The 20,699-nt window shown below is 37.3% G+C and overlaps 1 protein-coding gene across 5 annotated transcripts in view; it reads right to left on the bottom strand.

Moving 5' to 3' along the window:
- Window positions 1–1,720: 1,720 nt before the first annotated feature.
- GYG2 (glycogenin 2) overlaps window positions 1,721–20,699 on the bottom strand; it is a 30,827-nt gene continuing 11,848 nt past the window's right edge. Inside the window, exons 3-11 of one of the 5 annotated variants that reach the window (XM_026849717.1) lie at window positions 18,270–18,275; window positions 14,428–14,569; window positions 12,396–12,570; window positions 10,914–11,076; window positions 10,254–10,380; window positions 9,109–9,328; window positions 7,801–7,938; window positions 6,009–6,119; window positions 1,721–4,103 (exon numbers count right to left, since the gene is read on the bottom strand). In XM_026849717.1, coding sequence (XP_026705518.1) covers window positions 3,942–4,103; window positions 6,009–6,119; window positions 7,801–7,938; window positions 9,109–9,328; window positions 10,254–10,380; window positions 10,914–11,076; window positions 12,396–12,570; window positions 14,428–14,569; window positions 18,270–18,275 — 1,244 coding nt within the window. In that variant the 3' untranslated portion in view covers window positions 1,721–3,941. Of the gene's footprint in view, window positions 4,104–6,008; window positions 6,134–7,800; window positions 7,939–9,108; window positions 9,329–10,253; window positions 10,381–10,913; window positions 11,077–12,395; window positions 12,571–14,427; window positions 14,570–17,869; window positions 18,241–18,269; window positions 18,276–20,001; window positions 20,047–20,699 lie in introns of those variants that run through there. The other 4 variants (XM_026849727.1, XM_026849735.1, XM_026849753.1 and 1 more) reach the window with 4 other exon arrangements.

Here is a 20,699-nt window from a genome sequence, read left to right as displayed (position 1 = left end):
TACAGGAAAAAAAAAAAAAAAAAAAAAGGAAAGAAAGAAAAACCATAAGCACAAACCAAAAACATGCAAATAAAATGTCAAAATGATGATGAGAAACCTGGGGGAAAAAAGGAATCAAATATATAAATATTTTTTTTTGTAGACTCACCTAAATACACAAAGTTAAAAATATTAGAGATGAGAATTAAGAAAAACAAGCCCATCTCATGTTATTTTCAAAGTCATAGGAAGCACAATGATTTAAATGAACAAAACAGAATCAGATCCATTAAGGAAGCTGCAGACTTGCTTCTGTTAAACAAGTGGACATTTTCAGGAGCATGAAAACTTATAAAGCCACCTGCTACTAACCCAGCCTCCCATTCAAGGACAGAAAAATCAAGGTAAAAAACTTAAGCATTTTTTCAAATACCAGCCTTACAAAACAACTAATGTGAGCTGACTGAACTAGAGAGACAAGAAAATTTTTGTTTTCCCAAGAACAACCCAACTGGAAAGGTCCTCGCAAGACACCAGACAGTAAGTGAAGTGGTATTTCAAGAACAACAATCTCCTTTTCCTGTAGGCTAAGAAAGTGCATTAACCCACATGTCTAAAATTTTCAAGAATTTTCCTTGTGGCACACCCACACTATCTCCTGTTTATACATGAAGAGCACCCAATAAAACTGTTGTATGGCAAATAAAATTACCCTCTAAGCGTAGCTGTGAATAACTCTAAGCATATAACAGAGGAAGAATCAGCATATTTTGTTTTAAAAACAAGCTGTCCTCTTTAAATACAGAGTCTGCCACACAGTAATAGGTCAGAGTCTGGCCTTTCAAAATCCCTACAGCTGCTTCTCAGGTCACTAGGGCTTAACCAATACGGACAAAACTCTCAGTTACATGCACGCACAGACCAGTTGGTAAAAGATCTTCAGTGGTTCTCATTTTACCATGCCATTTTTTTCCCCTTTATATGTCATTTATATTATTCTCCAGTGCCTTTCAAACTGACAAAGTGAAAGTATGTCTTGTTTAGGGAGGAATGGTGCCATCAAAACCCCTACATTTCTTCACTTCCTTTCCTTCCTAGAAATACCTGGGACTATACCACACTTTAATGTTGAAGAAATTCTAGGTGCAGCTTGCTAAGTTTTTTTCCAAGTCATCTTTCGACTTAGCAAACCTCAACCCTTTGGCAACATGCAGCTTGTAACACCTCCCAGACCTGCCTGTGGCCCCAAGATTTCAGAATATTGTCCGTAAAAGCAAAGAATGTTGCCCAAACCACAGCACTTGCAAATTCTGGGTTCACTGACAAGATTCTCCCTTCTCACGCTCTGGTGACAACAGTACTGTGCTAGAATCCACTATGACGCTACATTACTTGTAACTAGTTTAACATTTTTTGTGTGAAGAGAGTACACAGAAAAGTCAGGCAGTTTTTTTAACCACAGCTATACTTCTCCATGATATACAATAAGACAACTACTGTTGTGCTAAGAGATCCTAAACCTAATAATTATCTATGTCTGTAGAAATAACTCACACCTTTTAATTCTGCTCAGCTGGTAGTGCTAATGTCTCAAAAGCAATTTAATAAAATAAATTAAAAAAAACCCACATATTAAAGTATCCAGCTGGTCACAAATAATAGTTCCTGTCACAACATAAACAACCTGTAGCCCCACCATCATCTGATAAGCAAATGAGTTCATATGTCCTTTCCATTTCTATTTTATTTTCATGACATTAATGCACTACATTTCTTTGCAAAACATTGTATAATCCACACACAGTACCATTTTACATATTCGCACTTTCAAATGTACTCTATGACAGCTCCTTTTACTACATTCACATGCCTATTTTAAAGCTTTTCAGTTACTGATTTCATGACAGTAATTTTTATCCCATAATGTCATTAATGTGCCCAGTAAGATCTAGTAGTTAGTGTAAAAAGTACAGCTGCATAGAAGCATGAGTTCACACTGAAGACTATATGAAACTGTAGTCAACTAAAACTGAATTATATTAGCAGTAATGTTTATAAAACAGAGAACTTTCTCAGAAGTGCACAAGTTCACTAAGAAACAGGGATAATCAGCAGATCAAAAGCCACATGAGTAAGAGTGTGCTGCAGCTGCTGCAATCTCCACATAGTGTTGAGTGGGGCCACGCACAGCAAGAGGCAGAACACACGTACCGGTGTTAACATGTGAAAGTTACCTCCCTGGGAGAGGCAGGCTATTGAGGATCCCTTTGTGATCGATGGAGAAATTCAGAAGAAACATCTTCTGGACATCTCTCTCTTTAACTTCAGGGACCCTAAACATCTAACTTGAAATAGGAGCTTGAATTCAGCAGACCCACCAAAGAGATTCCTGCTTTAGAAGTGCTTAGAATAAATGAGAAATAAACAACTAGATAAAATCAGAAATATCAGACAAAAGTAAAAAGGAATCCACTATTGTGAATATTAGAAAGTAATTCTAAAATACTCGAAGATAATTTTTCTTCCTTTAAGGGACCTTTTGATTCTTTCATTCCTTTCCAAATTTGTGCAAGTTATTCCACTCCCATCCTTTTTGATAGAGGAAAAAGAAATAAAGGTTCCTTCTCTCCTACCCTGCCTTTTCCTCTACTAGCAGCTATGGCAATCCCTCTGATGCATAATGTTACATCATTGCTTTTTAAACAGAATTCCCAAGTTATTTCATTAGCTTTATCTACCAAAATTGGTGACATATTAACACTGAAACATGCTTCGAGTCCGGCATCAGCACTGCAGAATTCTCATTTTAATACTGAGTAGCATTATGAATAACTGTCAAATCTGTTATCATATTAGCATGCCTGTCAAGCTTCTTTATTTCAGAGTGTTTCTCTGTCCTGAGATTAGTCAAATTCAAATACCCACATTCACAAAACAATCCCCCATAAGTATCTTTAATATAATGGAGTCTCATCAGTAGATTTTTCTGGAACTACACTCACAGATTTATTAGTTCCCACACACAGATATTGTTTAAAAGATCTTCAAAGGGCCTCTTTACTAAAACAAGTGCCAATTGTGTTTTCAGTTGCATTCAAACTGCTTGCAATATGGGGCAACCATGTAAAGGAGAAGAATGCCTTTGTTAACTGCAGTTTGAAGTACTGTAAAACATATTGATATAAAGCACCAGAAGGTTTACACCATAATGTCAGCAGTTGCAACTCTGAATATGCAAGTACAGCTAACAATAATTAAAAAACCAACACTATCCTATAGCAACAATAGAAAAAGTTAACAAACATTATCAGTCATCTTAAGAGTTTTACACCACTCTTCATTACGCTGGTGATGAAGCTGAGCAGCTTCCTATTATATAAATAGGGAGAATATCCACTAGTGATCTCCGATGAAGTCTGAATTTCCTCTAATCCTAAGTATAGTTAAATTAAAAAGTTTTGTTGTAAGCTCCTGTGAAGCCAGGATGTCATCTCCTCACTTTTTTCTCTTATTGAAGTCTACACTATGGTTGTTCTTGAAAAGTGTTAACTTATTTCCAAGAATAAGGTTTTAAATTTTTTTATAGCATCTTGAAAAAGGTAAAAGTATTTTTGAAATAATCTCAACTTCCAACATGTTTCACACTCCTGACTGTTTCTGCAGAATTCTATGGGGAGGAGCAGGGAAGAGTGATAAATATCAGAGTTCAAACTCAGAGGGTACCATTCATTATACTTCAGAAGGCACTATGGGAGAACAACGAAGATGAGACACACGTAACAATAAAGATGAGGCACACTTAACAGTTAAAAAACAAGGGTCTGTATCTGTTAGTTTTCCCAAAAAATATATGAGGGTCGATATCTATCTCTTCAACTTTGGCGTCAAATAAACTATGAAGATAGCCAAGTATTCAAGGACTGCATTTCTAGAAGAAACATAAATCGTGAGTACACTCCATCTTAATGTAAAAATGCATCCAATTTCTTTTTGATACGTTCAAAAGCATCTTTCCCCCTATAGTCTATGCGCCCCTCCTCCCATTTTCTTCGTTCATCTTCTGGACTTGATTCTTCTGGTTTGAAGTGAATAGTCAGCTCTGAAATAGAATGTGCGACCTCGTTCTGTGGGAAGAGGCAGAACAGTGGGAAAACAGTCATTTAATTGTTCTCATTTCAGTGCTGTGAAGTTAAACCTTAAATGTCAACCTTCTGCTTTATACAGTCCCAGTTAAAATAATAAAACAAACAGTATTCAGACATTGATTCTTGTTTTGATAATGTGATCTCATTTTCCTATGCCTTTACTACTTGTCATAGCATCTTTGAGCATACCAAACATTTATTTTACTTGTCCTAACTCAGATCTTGGCATACTCAGCAAAAACACAGTGAGAATATTACAAATACAGCCTGTTAAAGGAGAATATTTCCTACAATAAAGTATAAATATGTGTCTGTCCAAATTCTGTCTTCAACAGGCTTTCATATGAAAACAAGTTCCTAGAATTTTTGGTCATTTGTTTTATCTGATCTCCAGTGAGATCAATATTATTTATCTGATGTGACCCATGTAAATTACTTTAAAAGATTGACACTATTCTTTACATGGATAACTAGTTCATTTTCAATGACAGTCCAAAATGGTTCAAGATCAAGTTACCATAGGTGACCAAACGTAAGACACATTATTAGTGATCATTTCAACCACATAAAAGAAAAACTTTGTCCATGATTCACCAATGCCAGTAAAACTGGGACATCCCAACAATTACAACCAGTGCTAAAGATGAAATATAACAAGGACTAATCAAGGCAACCATGAAAACCTGCTTTCAGTACTACTCCAAGAGGCTACAAGGCAAACAACTCATGTTATAAATAAAATTGAAATCAACTAGAATGGACTTCCAGTTAAGTCCTCACAAATTCAATATAAAAATGTTTCTGAACAGAATTTAATGGGCAGGAATCAGTGGCTTAAACTGCCTAAGGGCCCTGCAATATCCATTACATCTGCCAATTTGGGGCAGATAAAGCACAGGACCTGTGCAAGACCTGCATCTTCAGAGCAGGTAAGGTATTTCAAAACATGACACTATATGCTAAGGTAACTGCATCTTTCCATATGTATCCCCACATAGGTCCCACTCTGTACACCCACTCTGTACATGACTAAACATGAATCAATACTCTCAGAGCATGCTTGCTCCCTATATATGCAAATATGCAACAATACTTGGTATTTAATATTAAGGCTTTGTATATACATAACTGTAGTAATGCATGAAGATTCCTTTCTTCAGTGTTGGCAAGCCTTACCAACAGCTTTGGATGTCATTAACAATAGGACAAGAATCATCATGGTTTTAGAAATGAAGAATTTTAGCTCAAACTTCCCTGGCTGCATGGGAGCTACAGTTTCACCTACGGTTTTATTTCTCAAAGTATTTCACTGTAGTACTTCACAGTCATACAGAAGTTCTCACTAGGAAAATAGTTTTGTTGTGTACCTTACAGAATACAAGTCCTTGACACCCCATCACCCCTGTTAACACCAAATCTGGCACTGCTGTCACACTGCCCACAGATGAATGCAGTGCAAGAACACAAAAGAAAGCTGAGTAGCTTAGGCTACATGCCTGACTCACTGTACATTCATTTTCCACTTGCTTGGAAATATCACTCCAGCAGGTAAAAAAAATAAATATAAAAACAGAAAAAAAATCAAAAAAACAAAACCCAGCTTTGCTTGTATTAGTATTGGAGAGATAAAATTAACACCATGCATTTATTATTTGAGGGGCTAGCACAGGAAAATATGCATTTAAAAACTAGAAGTTTTTAAAAGAAAACTAGAAATGGATTACACCCCAGTATTGGAAGCAGTTAAGGAATTACATAGCAAAAAAATTAAAGAATTTATTTGCACATTACATGATAATTAATTTATATTTCCCAATATTATGTTGTCAGCAGAAACATGCACGCAGTTATCAACAGATGTACAATGCAGAAAGCTACATGTACCAGTTCTGAGGTTTCCTGAAACGCAGGATGAAATACAGGTTGTTCTGAAGTTCTGTCAGGCTCAGAGAGATAGACGTCAGAACCGCTTTGTTCAACTTCATATACAGGTTGCTAAAATACAGCCACTGAGGTTTTATTAGGAGAATATTTTTTTATAGTTTCCTTTTCATAAGAATTCATACAATACAAACTGATTTCATTCTTGGGGTAGGGAAAAGCAGTGGGAGGAAAAAGAACAAAACACATCATCACCAAGGACAAAATTCATCTCACCCAGCTTTAGCTATCAAAATGGCACTGAGTCAAAGCTCCTACTATAATCAATCTAGGATAAGTACCTCCAGAGGGCAGCTCATCTCATCCTAAAATAGGTTCAAGAGTGGCTGTTACTCTTCAGTGACCACAGAAACAGCCTGGGAAGATTGCTTACAGTAGATGCCTGCCACCCGTGGGGCCAAACTTCAACAAGAAGAATCTCATTTTTGGATAATAGCTTGGCTCTATACCTCATAAGCTTTTTATATGTGTAGAATGAGAACAGAACAATGAATTCCAAAACAGAGGTAAAATAGATTGCCCCAAAAATACTGCCCCAAATATTTGCCTTTGCCAGATATCAAAACATAAATGAGTGGACAGGCCCTACTCTGAAGTCTCTTCCACCAAAACCAAAACAATCCCACAAGACTACTGAAACTATGCAGCAAAAAGTGGCATGATGGTGTTTCTAAGTAAGAAGAGAATCAGGCTATTAATTTCTAATTAATATTATCTTATGATAAACCAACCCTATTAATTAAAAAACAAAAGAAATATAAATTGTAATTACACTATTTTAAGTGAACATTATGAATCTTTTACCTCAAACCTTGAAAATGTGTCCCTATTTGGTTTGAGTATTTCCAATGGAATCGGATGCATGAGGCAAATAACCTTTGCAAATAAATTATTAAGTTAGAGAGCTGGAAGGTTTGCAGTTTTCCTTCAGCCCCTTCACACAAGGGAAAAGAAAGAAAGGAAGACTACAGTTTTATTTTATGGAGTAACTACACTCTGAAGGGATGAAGCATGGAACATAACAAAAACTGCAGCGAGTAATCCAAAAGTTACAATAGCAGATGACAGAAGAACATCATTTTCTCCCTATTGTACCTTGCTGTAGCATGGTTTATCATACAACACGTCATGACTTATACCTGCAGAAAGATTGTGCTATTATGTCCAACTTAATTCCTGCATAAAATAGAGGGAGTCAGTGCAACACAAACACCCAAATACAAAGAGGCAAATACAGGAAGACTGACAAAAGAATCAGGACCCCTGCAGTGTTCATCAGTGGATTCTTTTAAGACACTCCTTGTTGCCCAAATCACAGAAATTTGGGGAAGAGTTTACTGAGTCAGCATTTCTGGGGAAAAAAGAGATTTCTACAGAGGAGTGGTAGGAAGTATTCTAGTTTTAAATATACAGTATTAATAGCCAAAAGATTACTTTGGTAACAGAACTTTTTTTCTATCACAGTTTATTAAGTACTTAACAACTTTCAATAGTACCTAATAACTTCATAAAATTCAATGAAAACTCTTTCAACCTCTGGACACATCATGAATGCGTGTCTAAAGATTGAAGAAAATAAATTCTCTTTATTTCTGACACTAGCAAGAAAATTCAATAGCTACAGCTAAATTGAAGAAGATATAATCTCCCAGATCAGAAGCATCATCTAAAAAAATGTCATTTTAGTATAGCATTTTACTTTGTTACTGCATATAGTAATATGCTACATACTTACAGCTTTGAAAGTGAATTCGTCAGGTGAATATGCTGTGGGATGTATTTCATATGTCTGCTCTTGAAGCACAGGCATTTGCCGTGAATTGGTCACAGGACTGGCCTTCTTCAGTGTAATTTCAACTCCATTGAAAGCGTGCTAACAGAAATAAGAACATCTCACCACTGAAATACAATTTTGCAGAAAATTACTATCTTATTTACAACAGTTTCTCTTCCTTACAGGGATTTCAGCATTAAAGGACTAAGTTACTAAATTCAAAAAATTTGTGGTCCCAGATTCAGAGCATGTTGCAATTTATATTTTTCCACTTATGCCAGCATCATCAAGAGGTAAATTAACAGGTATTTCCACTTTCATGTTACCATAGTTGAAATATTTCTTTACTGCACAAAATTTCTTAAAAATCAAAGCATGTTAAAGTATGAGATCAAAAGCTACCCATTCCTTCCTCTGCTTTCCAATTTGTCATGAGGTTAACAAGCCAAATTCCTCTCTAGGGCTTTGATGGCAATTGGCCAACTGATCTTATGGGACTATGCAATTAGTTCAGTGGTGATAATAGTGTAATATTACAAAAAAATTAAGAAAATATTTACATATTCATAGCAGTGATTATGTCTGCATACAAAATTAAAAATCATACTTCTCCTATTCATTACTTTGTGCTGCTGGTCTCCAAGAAATCATTTATTTATCAACAGATTTTTTTAGTCTATTCATGGAAACCATCCATTGTGCACTTCCTTTGAGAAAAAAAAAAAAAAAAGTTTAAAGAGCTCAGTAGATGCTTGATGACATCAGAGTACTGTATCTAACGTCCTAAACATAATTTACACTGCCTTTGTATATTTGATTTATTTGTTGTGACCTTCATAAAACAAGTTAGAATGCAGTTCTGAAAACTTAAATTTTAGTATAATTCAAGGGCTCATTTGATGGTCTACATCAACTTGCCTTCAAAAAGTCAAAAGCCTATTTCTTCCATATCCAGATCATTACCTTCTCTGGTTAATTTGTATCATACTTTCTGTTTAATTTGCAGAATCTATACACATACATTCCCACACAAACTCTTCATCAACTAAGAAGGGGGTGAGGAAATCTTCAGAAAGTCAATAGTACTAAAAATCCTTCCTAAACTGCTAGTTTAGATGCTTCTAGAAGAAATCACTGTTACTACCAATTAACAGATACAGTTTTTCCATGTAATTTCTCCCTCTAGCAAACACATAATCTTCAGAACTTTTGTTGTGATTCCAGCATATTCCCGTAATATATAATATATCCATAATAACCATTAGTTACCTTATATTCCTCAGATTCTGATTCTACCTTTTGAAGTTTTTCTAACAAAGGCAACACACTGGCACTGTATATATTCCACCACAGGGCAAGAAATGGCAGCTGATGAAAAGATCCAGAGGTGGTGCCATCCTGCATAACCGTCTTTGTTTGAGGGTTATATTTGTAGTTCCACGGCTTTGTCGCTCCCAAGAAGTGAACAACTTTGGCATCTCTACCAAAACTGTAGAGATTAAACATACAGGTATATACATTAAATATATATATATATATATATATATATTTTAGCTTACATAAACTGCTAAAGAAACATGCTTACTCTCACCGGTGATGCAATTTCAACATTTTGCAACACAACACATTCAATATGAGTATATATTAGTATTTTTTCTATCTTATCATAAGGTATCTCATTTAGCATGTAGAAAAGAAAAGGCTGCGTTGCCATTTACTTCCAGCTGCTGATTCTAGTAGAGAAGTTTGTGAAGGAAACCAACAGGCTCATGCAGTACCATTTCCAGTCCTCCTGCCTACTCTGTTCACAAACAAATAAATACCACTTAAAGCACTGAATCAACAAAATTGGTTATTACTAATCGCATATTAAAAATTGCTAATAAATACATTATCTTAAGTTCACCTTCCAGTAAGTGTTTTGTGCAACTGTAAGAGTAATTCATGACACCCTAAATCCAGCTTGCCTTCTGCCAGAAATTTACTCTAACTGCATTGTCTGGTCATGTAATTACTAGCACAAATTTTGTGTCACAGAATAATCTAAGAAATAGATTAAATAATAAAAAAACAGACAAACAACTCTTTTTATAAAATGGACCAGAAGATGGGAACAACTTTGAAAGTAAAGCTGTCAGAACCTAATGCTAAAGTAATCTACATCTTTCCAAACATGAGTAAAGCTTCTCCAAAACAACATATGAGACAGTGTAGTCAACTCTGGGACTCTCTCTGTGTCCAGATGCAAGATGTTCAGATTGCATTTAAGCTTCTTATGTATGATTTTTACATAATATCATTTGTGACTACTGTAATTTATAATCAGAAGAATGCCATTATTATTCTCTCTTATAACAGAATGTTTATTAACAAACTACAGAGGCTTATGGTCAGTCAGAAGTGTTACTACTTACTGATTGAAAGCAGGAATGTATGTGTATACAGCACTGCTGCTTAAGTTATAGAGGAAAGGTAAGTGTTTGCCAATATCTGCTGTTGCCCAGTTGCTGAAGAAGCTATTCAACAAGCCTTGATCACCTCCTAAAGAATATAAAAACCAGTATTACCATAATTATGCATACAGTCAAATTTACATCAAAATTTCACGGCCAAGGATGGGACTGAGAATGGTGTGTTCATGGGACTGCAACTTGGACTTGACAATATGACCATGTGAGCAGGTGCAAGTGAATAATACCTGATCCACACCGATGCAAGTTCATTGGAAATGGAGTCCTACTGTAATATATGAAGAAAGGAGTAGGAAAGGGTTTTGGTCTCCCTCAGAGCAGAAGACTGAAGATCAGCTGAATTTCTGTCTCCTAAACCAGACAGCAAAATTAAAACTTACTGAATAAGACTGAGACACAATGTCCCTTCATTGACCTTTTCTGGGAAGTGTAGTGTAAGAGGCAAAGGTCTGCACCTTAACCTTTTGTGGGGGCACAGTTACGTGAAGCCCAGACAACTCCTGTCTTCCTCTGTTCTGCCCAATAGCATGGAAGCTTTGGAAAACAGCTCAGTGAAAAGGAATCTAATGTCTTGCACTTCATTCCTTATGCCTTGCCCCTTACCATCAAAGCTGCCATGTTCTGCAGCAAAGCGGAGCAGTAAATTGTAAGTTTTCAAAGAAGGTCGGAACACAAATACACCACTGTTAAAGCAGTCAGGCCAGCCAGAATCAGGAGCTGCTGAAAACTCTTCTCGGTCAAACAATTCATCAACATTGCAAAGCACCTTAGAGACAGTAGAAAAAGAGAAAAATTGTTAGGGCAAATGCTTTTCTAGAACATGAGCAGCTAAATCAGTACCAGTGGAGTAAATTGCTAGTTTGGCCAAGTACATTGCCTGCAGAGTATAAAAGCAGTGCCAATGAAAAAATATGCTAGGGGTCAGAATCTCTATTTTTAATATGATAAGGCAACATTAATTGTGGTTCTCCATGATTTCTCTAATAAAAGTGCAAACCCTGTGAAATTATTTCATGAAACTTGGAGACTCTGCAAAAGGTCCTTTTAAATATTATAACATACCATGAAACCATACAATTTCCTTCTTTCTTAGCTTACCTTTCCAGAGTCCAGTATTTTCAGTAACAGCAGAGATGAATGAGAGATGGGAATCCAAATTTGAGTTAGCAACAGCCTGACTAAAGGGGTAACAGTAAAACTGTCTCTTATTACCATTTTTCTAATGTAAATTAAGAACAGAGGTTTGCTTTGCTTTGGTTTTTAAGCTTCACAAGAAAGTGGGAAAAATTAATCAGGTTAAGGCCAAGATCACTTTTAAAGTTGGTGGAAAGACAGCTGTGCAGTCACTGAAAGTCTGGACCCCACCCACAATTGAGCCACTGTGAAAAGCAGGAGAAATTTTTTTTGTTTTGTTTTGTTTTGTTTTAGGAGAAAGATTACTTCATTGAATTTAAAAAAAAACAAAAAACAAAAAAACAAATATCTGTCTTCCTCCTTTAATTGTAATGTAAAGCAGGAAATCATAAGCCTTCCCACCTGAGAAGAATCATTTAGTTTGTTTTCTAATTCAAATACAGTCCTATTAAATGAAAATGCATCCCAGTCTTCCAAAGTGAGCCTTGTGGGGGAAAACTGACATGATTTTCCTTGCCAAAATATGGCTGGTTTTATCTCTATACCTCTAAAATATATATATATATTTAAATATTAATGTTTCTGGGCTTTGCGGGTTTTTTTCCCTTTCATTTTAAATCTCACCTGCCTTCATGACCGGAACAAGTCCAAATGAAAGTGTATGAGAGAGATTTCTTTTATACATCTATCAGAAGCCTGTTTGCATAGACCATTTGTGATATCTTTTGAGGACAGTCCTGAAGCTACTCTCAAAACAGAGTTTATTTCTGTGCAGCTGGCAAAACTGCGAACATTGCCAAAACATGTCAGCTGAAGCTCCTGCAACCTTGTGGCTACCAGAAAATCTGGCCACTTCATAGGCTGGTAGGCTGTCTGACAAGGAAGCATCACACACTCAGAGTAGCTCTTTAAGACAGACACCAACATTTCCGCAGCTCCCCCTCTACTCACCAAAGTGTCCGCATCCATGAAGACACATTTGCTATAATGAGTAAGAGTCCAACAGTGAAGCTTAGTGAAGGTTACACCCAGTTCTGGCCTCTGCATCAGAGCCAAACGGACTGAGTCAGCACTGTCAAGTGCATCTACCTCTACGACTTCATCAAATACGCTGTGGAGGATGGACCTACCAGGGCAAGCAGTGGAGATAAAGAAGGGAATTTAGAGAGGTTCATCAGAGGTCACTTCTGGAATGAAAACAGTGACACTGACACACAGTACCACATTTATTATGACAATAACAAAGGTTAGATCAATTGGTTAGAATAAGAAGTCACAAGTCAAAAGTCCTTGTAAGCAGTCTACTGAAGTGACGGCTATCAATCAGGTCATCACCTCTTCCGCTGTGGGGCCAGCACGTCAAAAGAGACAGGTGCTGTATGGAGAGGAAACTAATCCTTATTTTAGTTACTTAATTTCCTATAGAAAGACCAACAGAAACTGAAACAGCTTTCATCCTTCACGGTTGTCTCTGAAGAACAGCACCATACTGTGCTCCCCATGCACTGCACAGGATGTGGCACGCACTGCCAGCACAGTTATTTGCACCTATTATGCCCAAGTAAATGGAGCTTCAAAACTGCACCTTTTAAAACAGGCAATATATACTTCCTCACTCCTACAAATTGTCTCAAATGAGACTTTTAGGAAGACATCTTTTTTTCTATGTGTAACTTCCATGAGAATTTGGGAGGTGATACCAAAAGAGGTAATTTTCCTTCAAGACACAAGAAAAAAGCCTTTTAAACACAGCTTATTTATTTACATTACACTACTAACTACAAAGTCCTGGATGTCACACAAACACAGAAAAAGAAACGCCTGTGCTGATTATCTAGATTTCAGTCATTAGCATTTGGTTGACTTATCTTCAAGGGTCAGGAGTTAACTGGGAAAAAATTAAGAGTACATACAGGTTTTTAGAAGCATAGTTTAATTATGTACTTTTTTTTAAAATTATATCCTTGATTTAAAAATAAATTATAAAGGGTTTTTTCCTTCCACTGAATGAGGATGGAAAAACTGATAGACTTAGTATCCACCCAGGTGTTAAATGTATACGCTATTCCCTCAGGAAGGTTACAGTGTTCCGACAGAATCCATACTTTAAAAAAACCCTGTAAAAACAGATTTCTGTACAGCAAAAATCACAGCAAAAATGTCTCTTGAGCCAGATGCACTGCAAATACTTTCATATGGCATACAGAAATCAGGAGCTTAATCACTTCCTAAGCCATGGCAGAACTAAGAGTTTAAGTAGATATGGCATGTCATGTTCCTTTTAGCAAGCAACACAGTCCTCCAAATAACAGGGCTTGAGTTCAGCAGATCTAATGACATTTCTGTAATTCTGTAGTGTCTGTAAAATCACAACCCAAATTGGAAAGTGATTTTTAAAAAAAAAAAAAAAAGAGAGAATAAATTAATTTCTCATCATGATAGCCATGCACCAATATTTTAAGAAGATTAGTCATCTGAAACCGAGCCCCTAAGGTTTTGGGAGAGTTCTGATGTCACATGTGGTCACATGTTAGCTCCTTCTAAAAGATAAACACTTGAGGGAAAAAAACAACAACAAAAAAAAACCAAACGAACAAAAACCACAAACAAAATAAAACAAACAAACAAAAACACACAAAAACCCCACAAAAAAACCAAAACCAAACAAACAAAAAACCCAAGCAAAACCAGTAGTGCCTTTATTTCAGCTCAAAAGCAACACACTAAAATCTTAGTTCCTGAACTTTCATCTTATGTGCCCAGTTATGGGCTTAAGACAACTTCCAGCCACAAGCTCTACTTCTGCAAGTGAATTCCTATTAGATTTACAATCTTATCATGGATGTCATGTGGGACTCCTCTCAGAAATCGCTAGTCAAGGGGAAACTTCTAAACATAATGCTGTGAAAGACAGGAAGCCTATCTTTCATGCTGTTGTTTATTCTTCTGTATCATCAACCTCTAAAAATACATGAATCCTTACCTCATCCCACTGGAAACCTCTGGTGTAGTTAGAACTGCCAGTTTTCTAGATGTCATATGGTTCCTCAATGACTGTCCAAGAACCAGAGCGCCTTGACAATACACATCATTGGTAGCAAGGGTCACAAAGGCTTGATCTGTTACTGTGAGCAAATATTCAGAATAGTTACTTTACAGCTTTAACTTAAGCTCTTCTGGCAGGTTCCTACAATCTCCCTCCTCCAGCTAACCAACAGGCTGAAGCTAATAACAACCTGCAGTTCCTGTGATAAGCTCTTTTCTTTCCCAAACTCCCTCAGAAGACACAACTGAATAGAAAATGCATTGAATGTGATTGCAGAATGTATGTTTCTGAATGTTATTTTTTGTTTGCCTGATTTACATAATAACAGATATGAAGTTTTTGGATTAGCCTTAAACAAATAATTCCCCAAGTCTTATTGCCTAAATAGGATGTTAATCAAAAAACCCAATCTGTAAATATTTAGATTTTACATTTAACTAGCGCAGTATAATACAACCGATAAGGAAAATGTTCCTGTTTATACAGAGTTAAAAGCTAAGGAAAAAACCCAGGATACTAAGTACTAGCCAGAAATGTCCTTTACATAACCTCACTGAATCAACCCAAGAGGCATTGTCCTTTGCTCTGTCCTGTTTGTACTGGAGTAACTTGTGTTGGCTGAACAAATGCAGAGAAATTGCTACTGACATTGGTACATCTCCCAGAAACTAAGGATCCCTACCTCAAGTAACTCCAAGAAAATCAGGAGTGTTCCTCATTGTCAAGAAACACACAGGAAAAAAATTACAATAAAAAAGCAAGCAAGCTAAACTCCTGTACAACAGCAGACATAATGTATTTCGCAGAGATACCAGGCCTGTGGCAGTATCACCAGGGTCTGCTTCAGCTCTGCCCTCTGACAGAACCACCGTTACTGGGGTTCTCCTGAGGAGAGACAGAACCTATGATTCAGCAAGGTGAACAGCATCCTCAGAGCAGAAGGAAGACCACAGCTTTCTAGGCTGCAAAATTAACCAGAACAAGATGAGCGAGTCACACAGATGAGGGAAATTCCACTGAGCTCTAGAGCTTCAATAAATACTTGTGTTGAACTACTTGTTTAAAACCACCATCATGTTAAGGGACAAGCAATTATGTTAATTAAATTTAAAGGATCAAACAATAACAACAAAAACCCCCACCCTTTTATGCAGTTTCCAGGCTCTGTGAGAGACACTAGGAAAGAATCTCATGGAACTTGTTGCGGAGAACCCAACAAATGACTTCATGGCTGCCTCAGCCAAAGGCTGCCGAAACGAGTGAGTTCAAATCTCTAACCTAACATCAAGGTATGCAATGAAGTATGGTTGATGCTGGTGACAAACTCTCAGGTACTAAGTATTTTCATGTCTTCTGAATGCAGAGCAAAGCACAGACCCACTGATCTGCTGTCTCCTTCCCCCCTTTTTTCCCTACCTCCCACTCATCTCCAGCCAGACCTGAATTTGAATCAGGCACATACACCTTATGTTTACTGACATTACAAGATCCCTACACCTCAGGAGAACTCTAGTAGTGTTAAACTTGACAAAAAAAAAATAAAAAATCCTCCATCTAAACTTTAAATAGTTCACAGATCCCTCAGCTAAGCAAACTCCAGCAACACTTTTAATCACAATTTCCAGAAGCAGCAAATGAAAACAAGAGCTTTCAGATGTCTTGTTATCATAACACCTTGAGCAAGTGTGTACCAGAAAACAATTAAGATTTGCTTACATGAAGTGGTTTAAAAGAACAGTTGTGCAAGTAAACTGCTCCTACTGCAATTTTCCAAAAGGTTAAGTGAATAAATATAAACATACATAAAAATCAATACAAAACAATAAAACACTGAAAGCTACTTTAGCAATAAAATTGTTCTTAAAAGACACAAAGAGTCAGCAAAGAAAAGCACTTTTGTGTTAGGCAACAAGCATCTTCAGCCAAATAAAGGTAATAAAACAACTACTGAGAGGAAAGTGGGAGGTAGTTTAATACAAAAAGCAAACTGAAATGAATGGGAGCTTAAATCTTAAAATACTGTTTCAAAAAAACAACCACAAAACTGAACACATAATCTTATTGCTTCTGCAAATTCTTTTAGTTACAGAAGCTGAATCTTCGCTTAAGTAACATTTAAAAATACACAAGCTACTCATCAAATAGTTCAGCAAGTTTGTATGGCAAATTACCACATCCTACATATGCTTTCATTCCCTGCAACTCTGGAGCAAAAGCTGTGGTCAAAACTACAAGGAAGAAAACTGCTGAATAAATACAGCTTCTAAGAAACTCTTGATAATACCTCCCACAGAAAAGAAACCAATTGTCTGATCTGAGAAGTGGGATACATATTATAGCTTTCTTGATAAAGTGAATCATTACAGAAATAATTAAATAGATAATCAAATAACTGACTGAAACCATACAACATTAAAATATTTCTCATACAGAGAAGTGTATCCTAGCTATTTTAAATCATACAGGGGCATCACTGATTCATTAAGGATCCATAGGGGATTTAAAATCAAAAGATTTTATCATTACTTGTTCTTTCATCTAATCCCTGTTGTCAAGGAAGAAGTGTTACTTGACTTGCCTCATTTATACTGTACTTTGGAACACTGTTCCTGTAAGTAAATGTTTTATTTTTATAACTGAAAACTAAGGATCAAATTTTCATATACACTTTTGAAAGTAAACCATTTAGCAGAAAACACCAAAATTCCCATTTAACAGAAATCTAGAACAATGCTGCATTAAATCTAATGCAGGGTTTACATTAAATCTAAGTACATAGGGTGTCACTCACTGACTTTAAGCTGAAAAATATTTTATTATTTTAAGTTTGAAAGCCAAAGGCATTGGCATTTAAAATTTATTTCAACTGGATTTTTTTTTTTTTTAAGCATCAAGTGTATAACTTTTAAGTTTTTGTGCTGAACAACAGGATTTTTCATGGAAAACACCTAGTGTGAACAGTATTGAGTTTTCAAGCAAATTGTTTTCAAGCTGTGGAACCCTATGGCTAATACCATTGATTCTCAGTGAATTATGAGAAAAGTAAGTGTATGATTAGGATCACATTAAAACCATGCCATATGAATTGATAAATCTGCACATTTATCGTCTCTGGATTACCACACAGTACATGAAGATGCAAATTTAGAAATCGTTATCGTCAGCAGTGGCTCCTCAGTTTTAATACCTAACAACAGTTTCTTAGAACTAACCAAGGCTTTTCAAGCAAATAACTCTGGTGAGTTATTTTGGAGCCCACTATGAAGTTACAGATAGCAACACAGAAAAGACAGCAAAGTTAATGTGAATCACTACAGTCAGGATGATTTTATGGAAAACTTAAAGTTTTTTAGCCAAGATCACCAACTTCTGTTGCTACTTACAGCAGTAGTACCTCTGACACTGCCAGAGGGAAAATTCTTCAACAGGCCTGAAAACCAATTCCAGGGCAGCTAAAAGCTTTACTTAGAATCCACACCAGCAAGCAGACAGGGTGGTGCTCACTTTGATGTTCAAAGAAGAGAGGGAATGAACAAACACCAGCTACCCACTGAGAATCAGGAGTGACTCGTAATAACGCATACTGAATGAACTATGTGCACCTGCCAGCTTCAAGACAAGTAGGGTAAGGTTTTTTCCATAATCCACCAGACATAGCTTTAAACATATTGTAGTCTTTCTTTTGATAGGCAGAGAAAGGATAAATGTGCTTTAGGTGTGGTTCCTAGAGTAACAACTCAAATTTGCCAAGTTGCCCCTCCAAAATTTCAGTAGGAGACCAGACACTCATATGCTACAACTCTCCTACAAGCCTGTTCTAAATAACACATTGCCATCTTATGCATAGAAATAAGAGTAAATAAATCAGTAGCTTAAAGCCTCCAACAGGCTGGTTAAGTTCCCAGTATGTACTGCCATTCATAACAACCAACGTTGTACAGTTGCTTTAAATTCCTCCCTGGTGCCACCTGTTGCTCTTCTGTCACCTCCTCTGCTTCTGCCTCAGACACAATCTGCAGGACAGGCAGGCTGCAGTCTGCACCTGTGTCCACTGAGCCCAAAGCACCTTTCTGAAATCCTGAGTGGCAATGACAACACAGCCCCAACTCACATCATGTTTTCTGACACTTTTGCTGCTTCCTCTCCCACACAGAGGTCCCTATGCATCTTCCCCCAGAAGCTGTCTCAGTGAAGATGTGTTAAACTACTGCAAAGATAAAAAGAAAGCTACAGGCCTTCTCACTTCTCTGACCTAGCACAACTGTATCAGAAGTACTTGGAACAGAAAGCTCTGCTCCAGCTGACACCCACAACCTTGAAAGCAGTTAAGAAGTATTTTGTTTTAAGTCGGTAAAATGAATAATGATGTCAGACAATAGCCTATAACAGACCACCATCAGAAATTACGAGACAAGTTTTCAGCAAAGAATCAGTTCTTGCCCTGGTAAACAAATGACAGCTGGCAATTTTAATTCCCATGCTTCCTCAGTCTGGGTACAATAGTAGAAACATTTACATTACTGATGAAGGTGGCACAACTCACACTTTACACAGACCTTTTTATAACAGAATATAAATTGATGTTTGGTGGCATGAAATATTTCTCTTGCTTATAACAAAGATCTGCCTGATCCAAAACCAGACTCTCTCTTATCTCTTATTAAAACAATACCAAATTTTAATAGACAGGATTAACAACCATTTTCTTGGGACATTACAGAAAGAGGACTTGTTTCTCATATTGTGCAGCTTTTACTCTGTATCTTTCAGTTAGGAACAATTACATTCTGCTTCAAGATCCTGCAATTTTATATTCAACAGAAAGTAAATAATCCTTATGAAAAATCAAATGCCACAATATTATAATATACAAAGAAGCCTAACACATAGCACCCAAAACTAGTCCCAAAATAGTAACATACCAGTTGGAAAAAAAAATAAAAGAAAACAAAGAAAAAAAAAAAGAAATAGTAATTGCTTAAGTAGTCCAAAGAGAGCACTGAGGACTGGATACATTAAGTTAGATGTTTCCAGTCTTCCCACCTTCCTTTCAAAAAAACCCACAAACCAAACAAACCCACAATCGTCTAACCCTTTAATCTGCAGACCTCCTTCCTGCATCTTCCCCCAACACTGAGGTGCCACATACATGAATTCAAACTTGGGATCCACCAGGCCAAATGTCTGAGGAAGGTATGTTTGTGACACCCTTCAAATGGTTCAACAAACCCAACTTTGGAGGGCTGCCCCTCAAACTCATTTTCAGTTTTTCGAGCACGTTCAGGAACCAGAAGAGCACCTGCACCCACCCGGTGCAGTCAGCCCTAAACCGGTCGGTCCCTCGTAGCCTTTAGGATGACTGAATGAAGCCAATACCGGTGCTATACAGGAGAGGAAGTGAGACAGGTTTCTCTGAATCTGCCTCAGCCTGGGGGTGCCCATCCGGGTCTGTCACCCTGCAGATCCACCAGGAAAGCACCCAGAGGCCTGGGTAGGCCAATCTCTACGTACAAGCAGAAGACACCCATGAATTGATCTCTCTTCATCCCACCAGCCGAACAGTTCAAATCTTAACCTGAGACCGCTCATTACAGCACAGTTCCCTGCTGATAAGGAGACAGTAGAGACCCTGTGCTGTAATGAGCGGTCTCAGGTTAAGATTTGAACTGTTCGGCTGGTGGGATGAAGAGAGATCAATTCATGGGTGTCTTCTGCTTGTACGTAGAGATTGGCCTACCCAGGCCTCTGGGTGCTTTCCTGGTGGATCTGCAGGGTGACAGACCCGGATGGGCACCCCCAGGCTGAGGCAGATTCAGAGAAACCTGTCTCACTTCCTCTCCTGTATAGCACCGGTATTGGCTTCATTCAGTCATCCTAAAGGCTACGAGGGACCGACCGGTTTAGGGCTGACTGCACCGGGTGGGTGCAGGTGCTCTTCCGGTTCCTGAACGTGCTCGAAAAACTGAAAATGAGTTTGAGGGGCAGCCCTCCAAAGTTGGGTTTGTTGAACCATTTGAAGGGTGTCACAAACATACCTTCCTCAGACATTTGGCCTGGTGGATCCCAAGTTTGAATTCATGTATGTGGCACCTCAGTGTTGGGGGAAGATGCAGGAAGGAGGTCTGCAGATTAAAGGGTTAGACGATTGTGGGTTTGTTTGGTTTGTGGGTTTTTTTGAAAGGAAGGTGGGAAGACTGGAAACATCTAAC

The sequence above is a fragment of the Athene cunicularia genome, assembly GCF_003259725.1.
Source record: "Athene cunicularia isolate RWA chromosome 1 unlocalized genomic scaffold, athCun1 chr1_part1, whole genome shotgun sequence".
NCBI classification, from domain to species: domain Eukaryota; kingdom Metazoa; phylum Chordata; class Aves; order Strigiformes; family Strigidae; genus Athene; species Athene cunicularia.
This window is presented reverse-complemented; position numbering and strand designations above follow the sequence as displayed.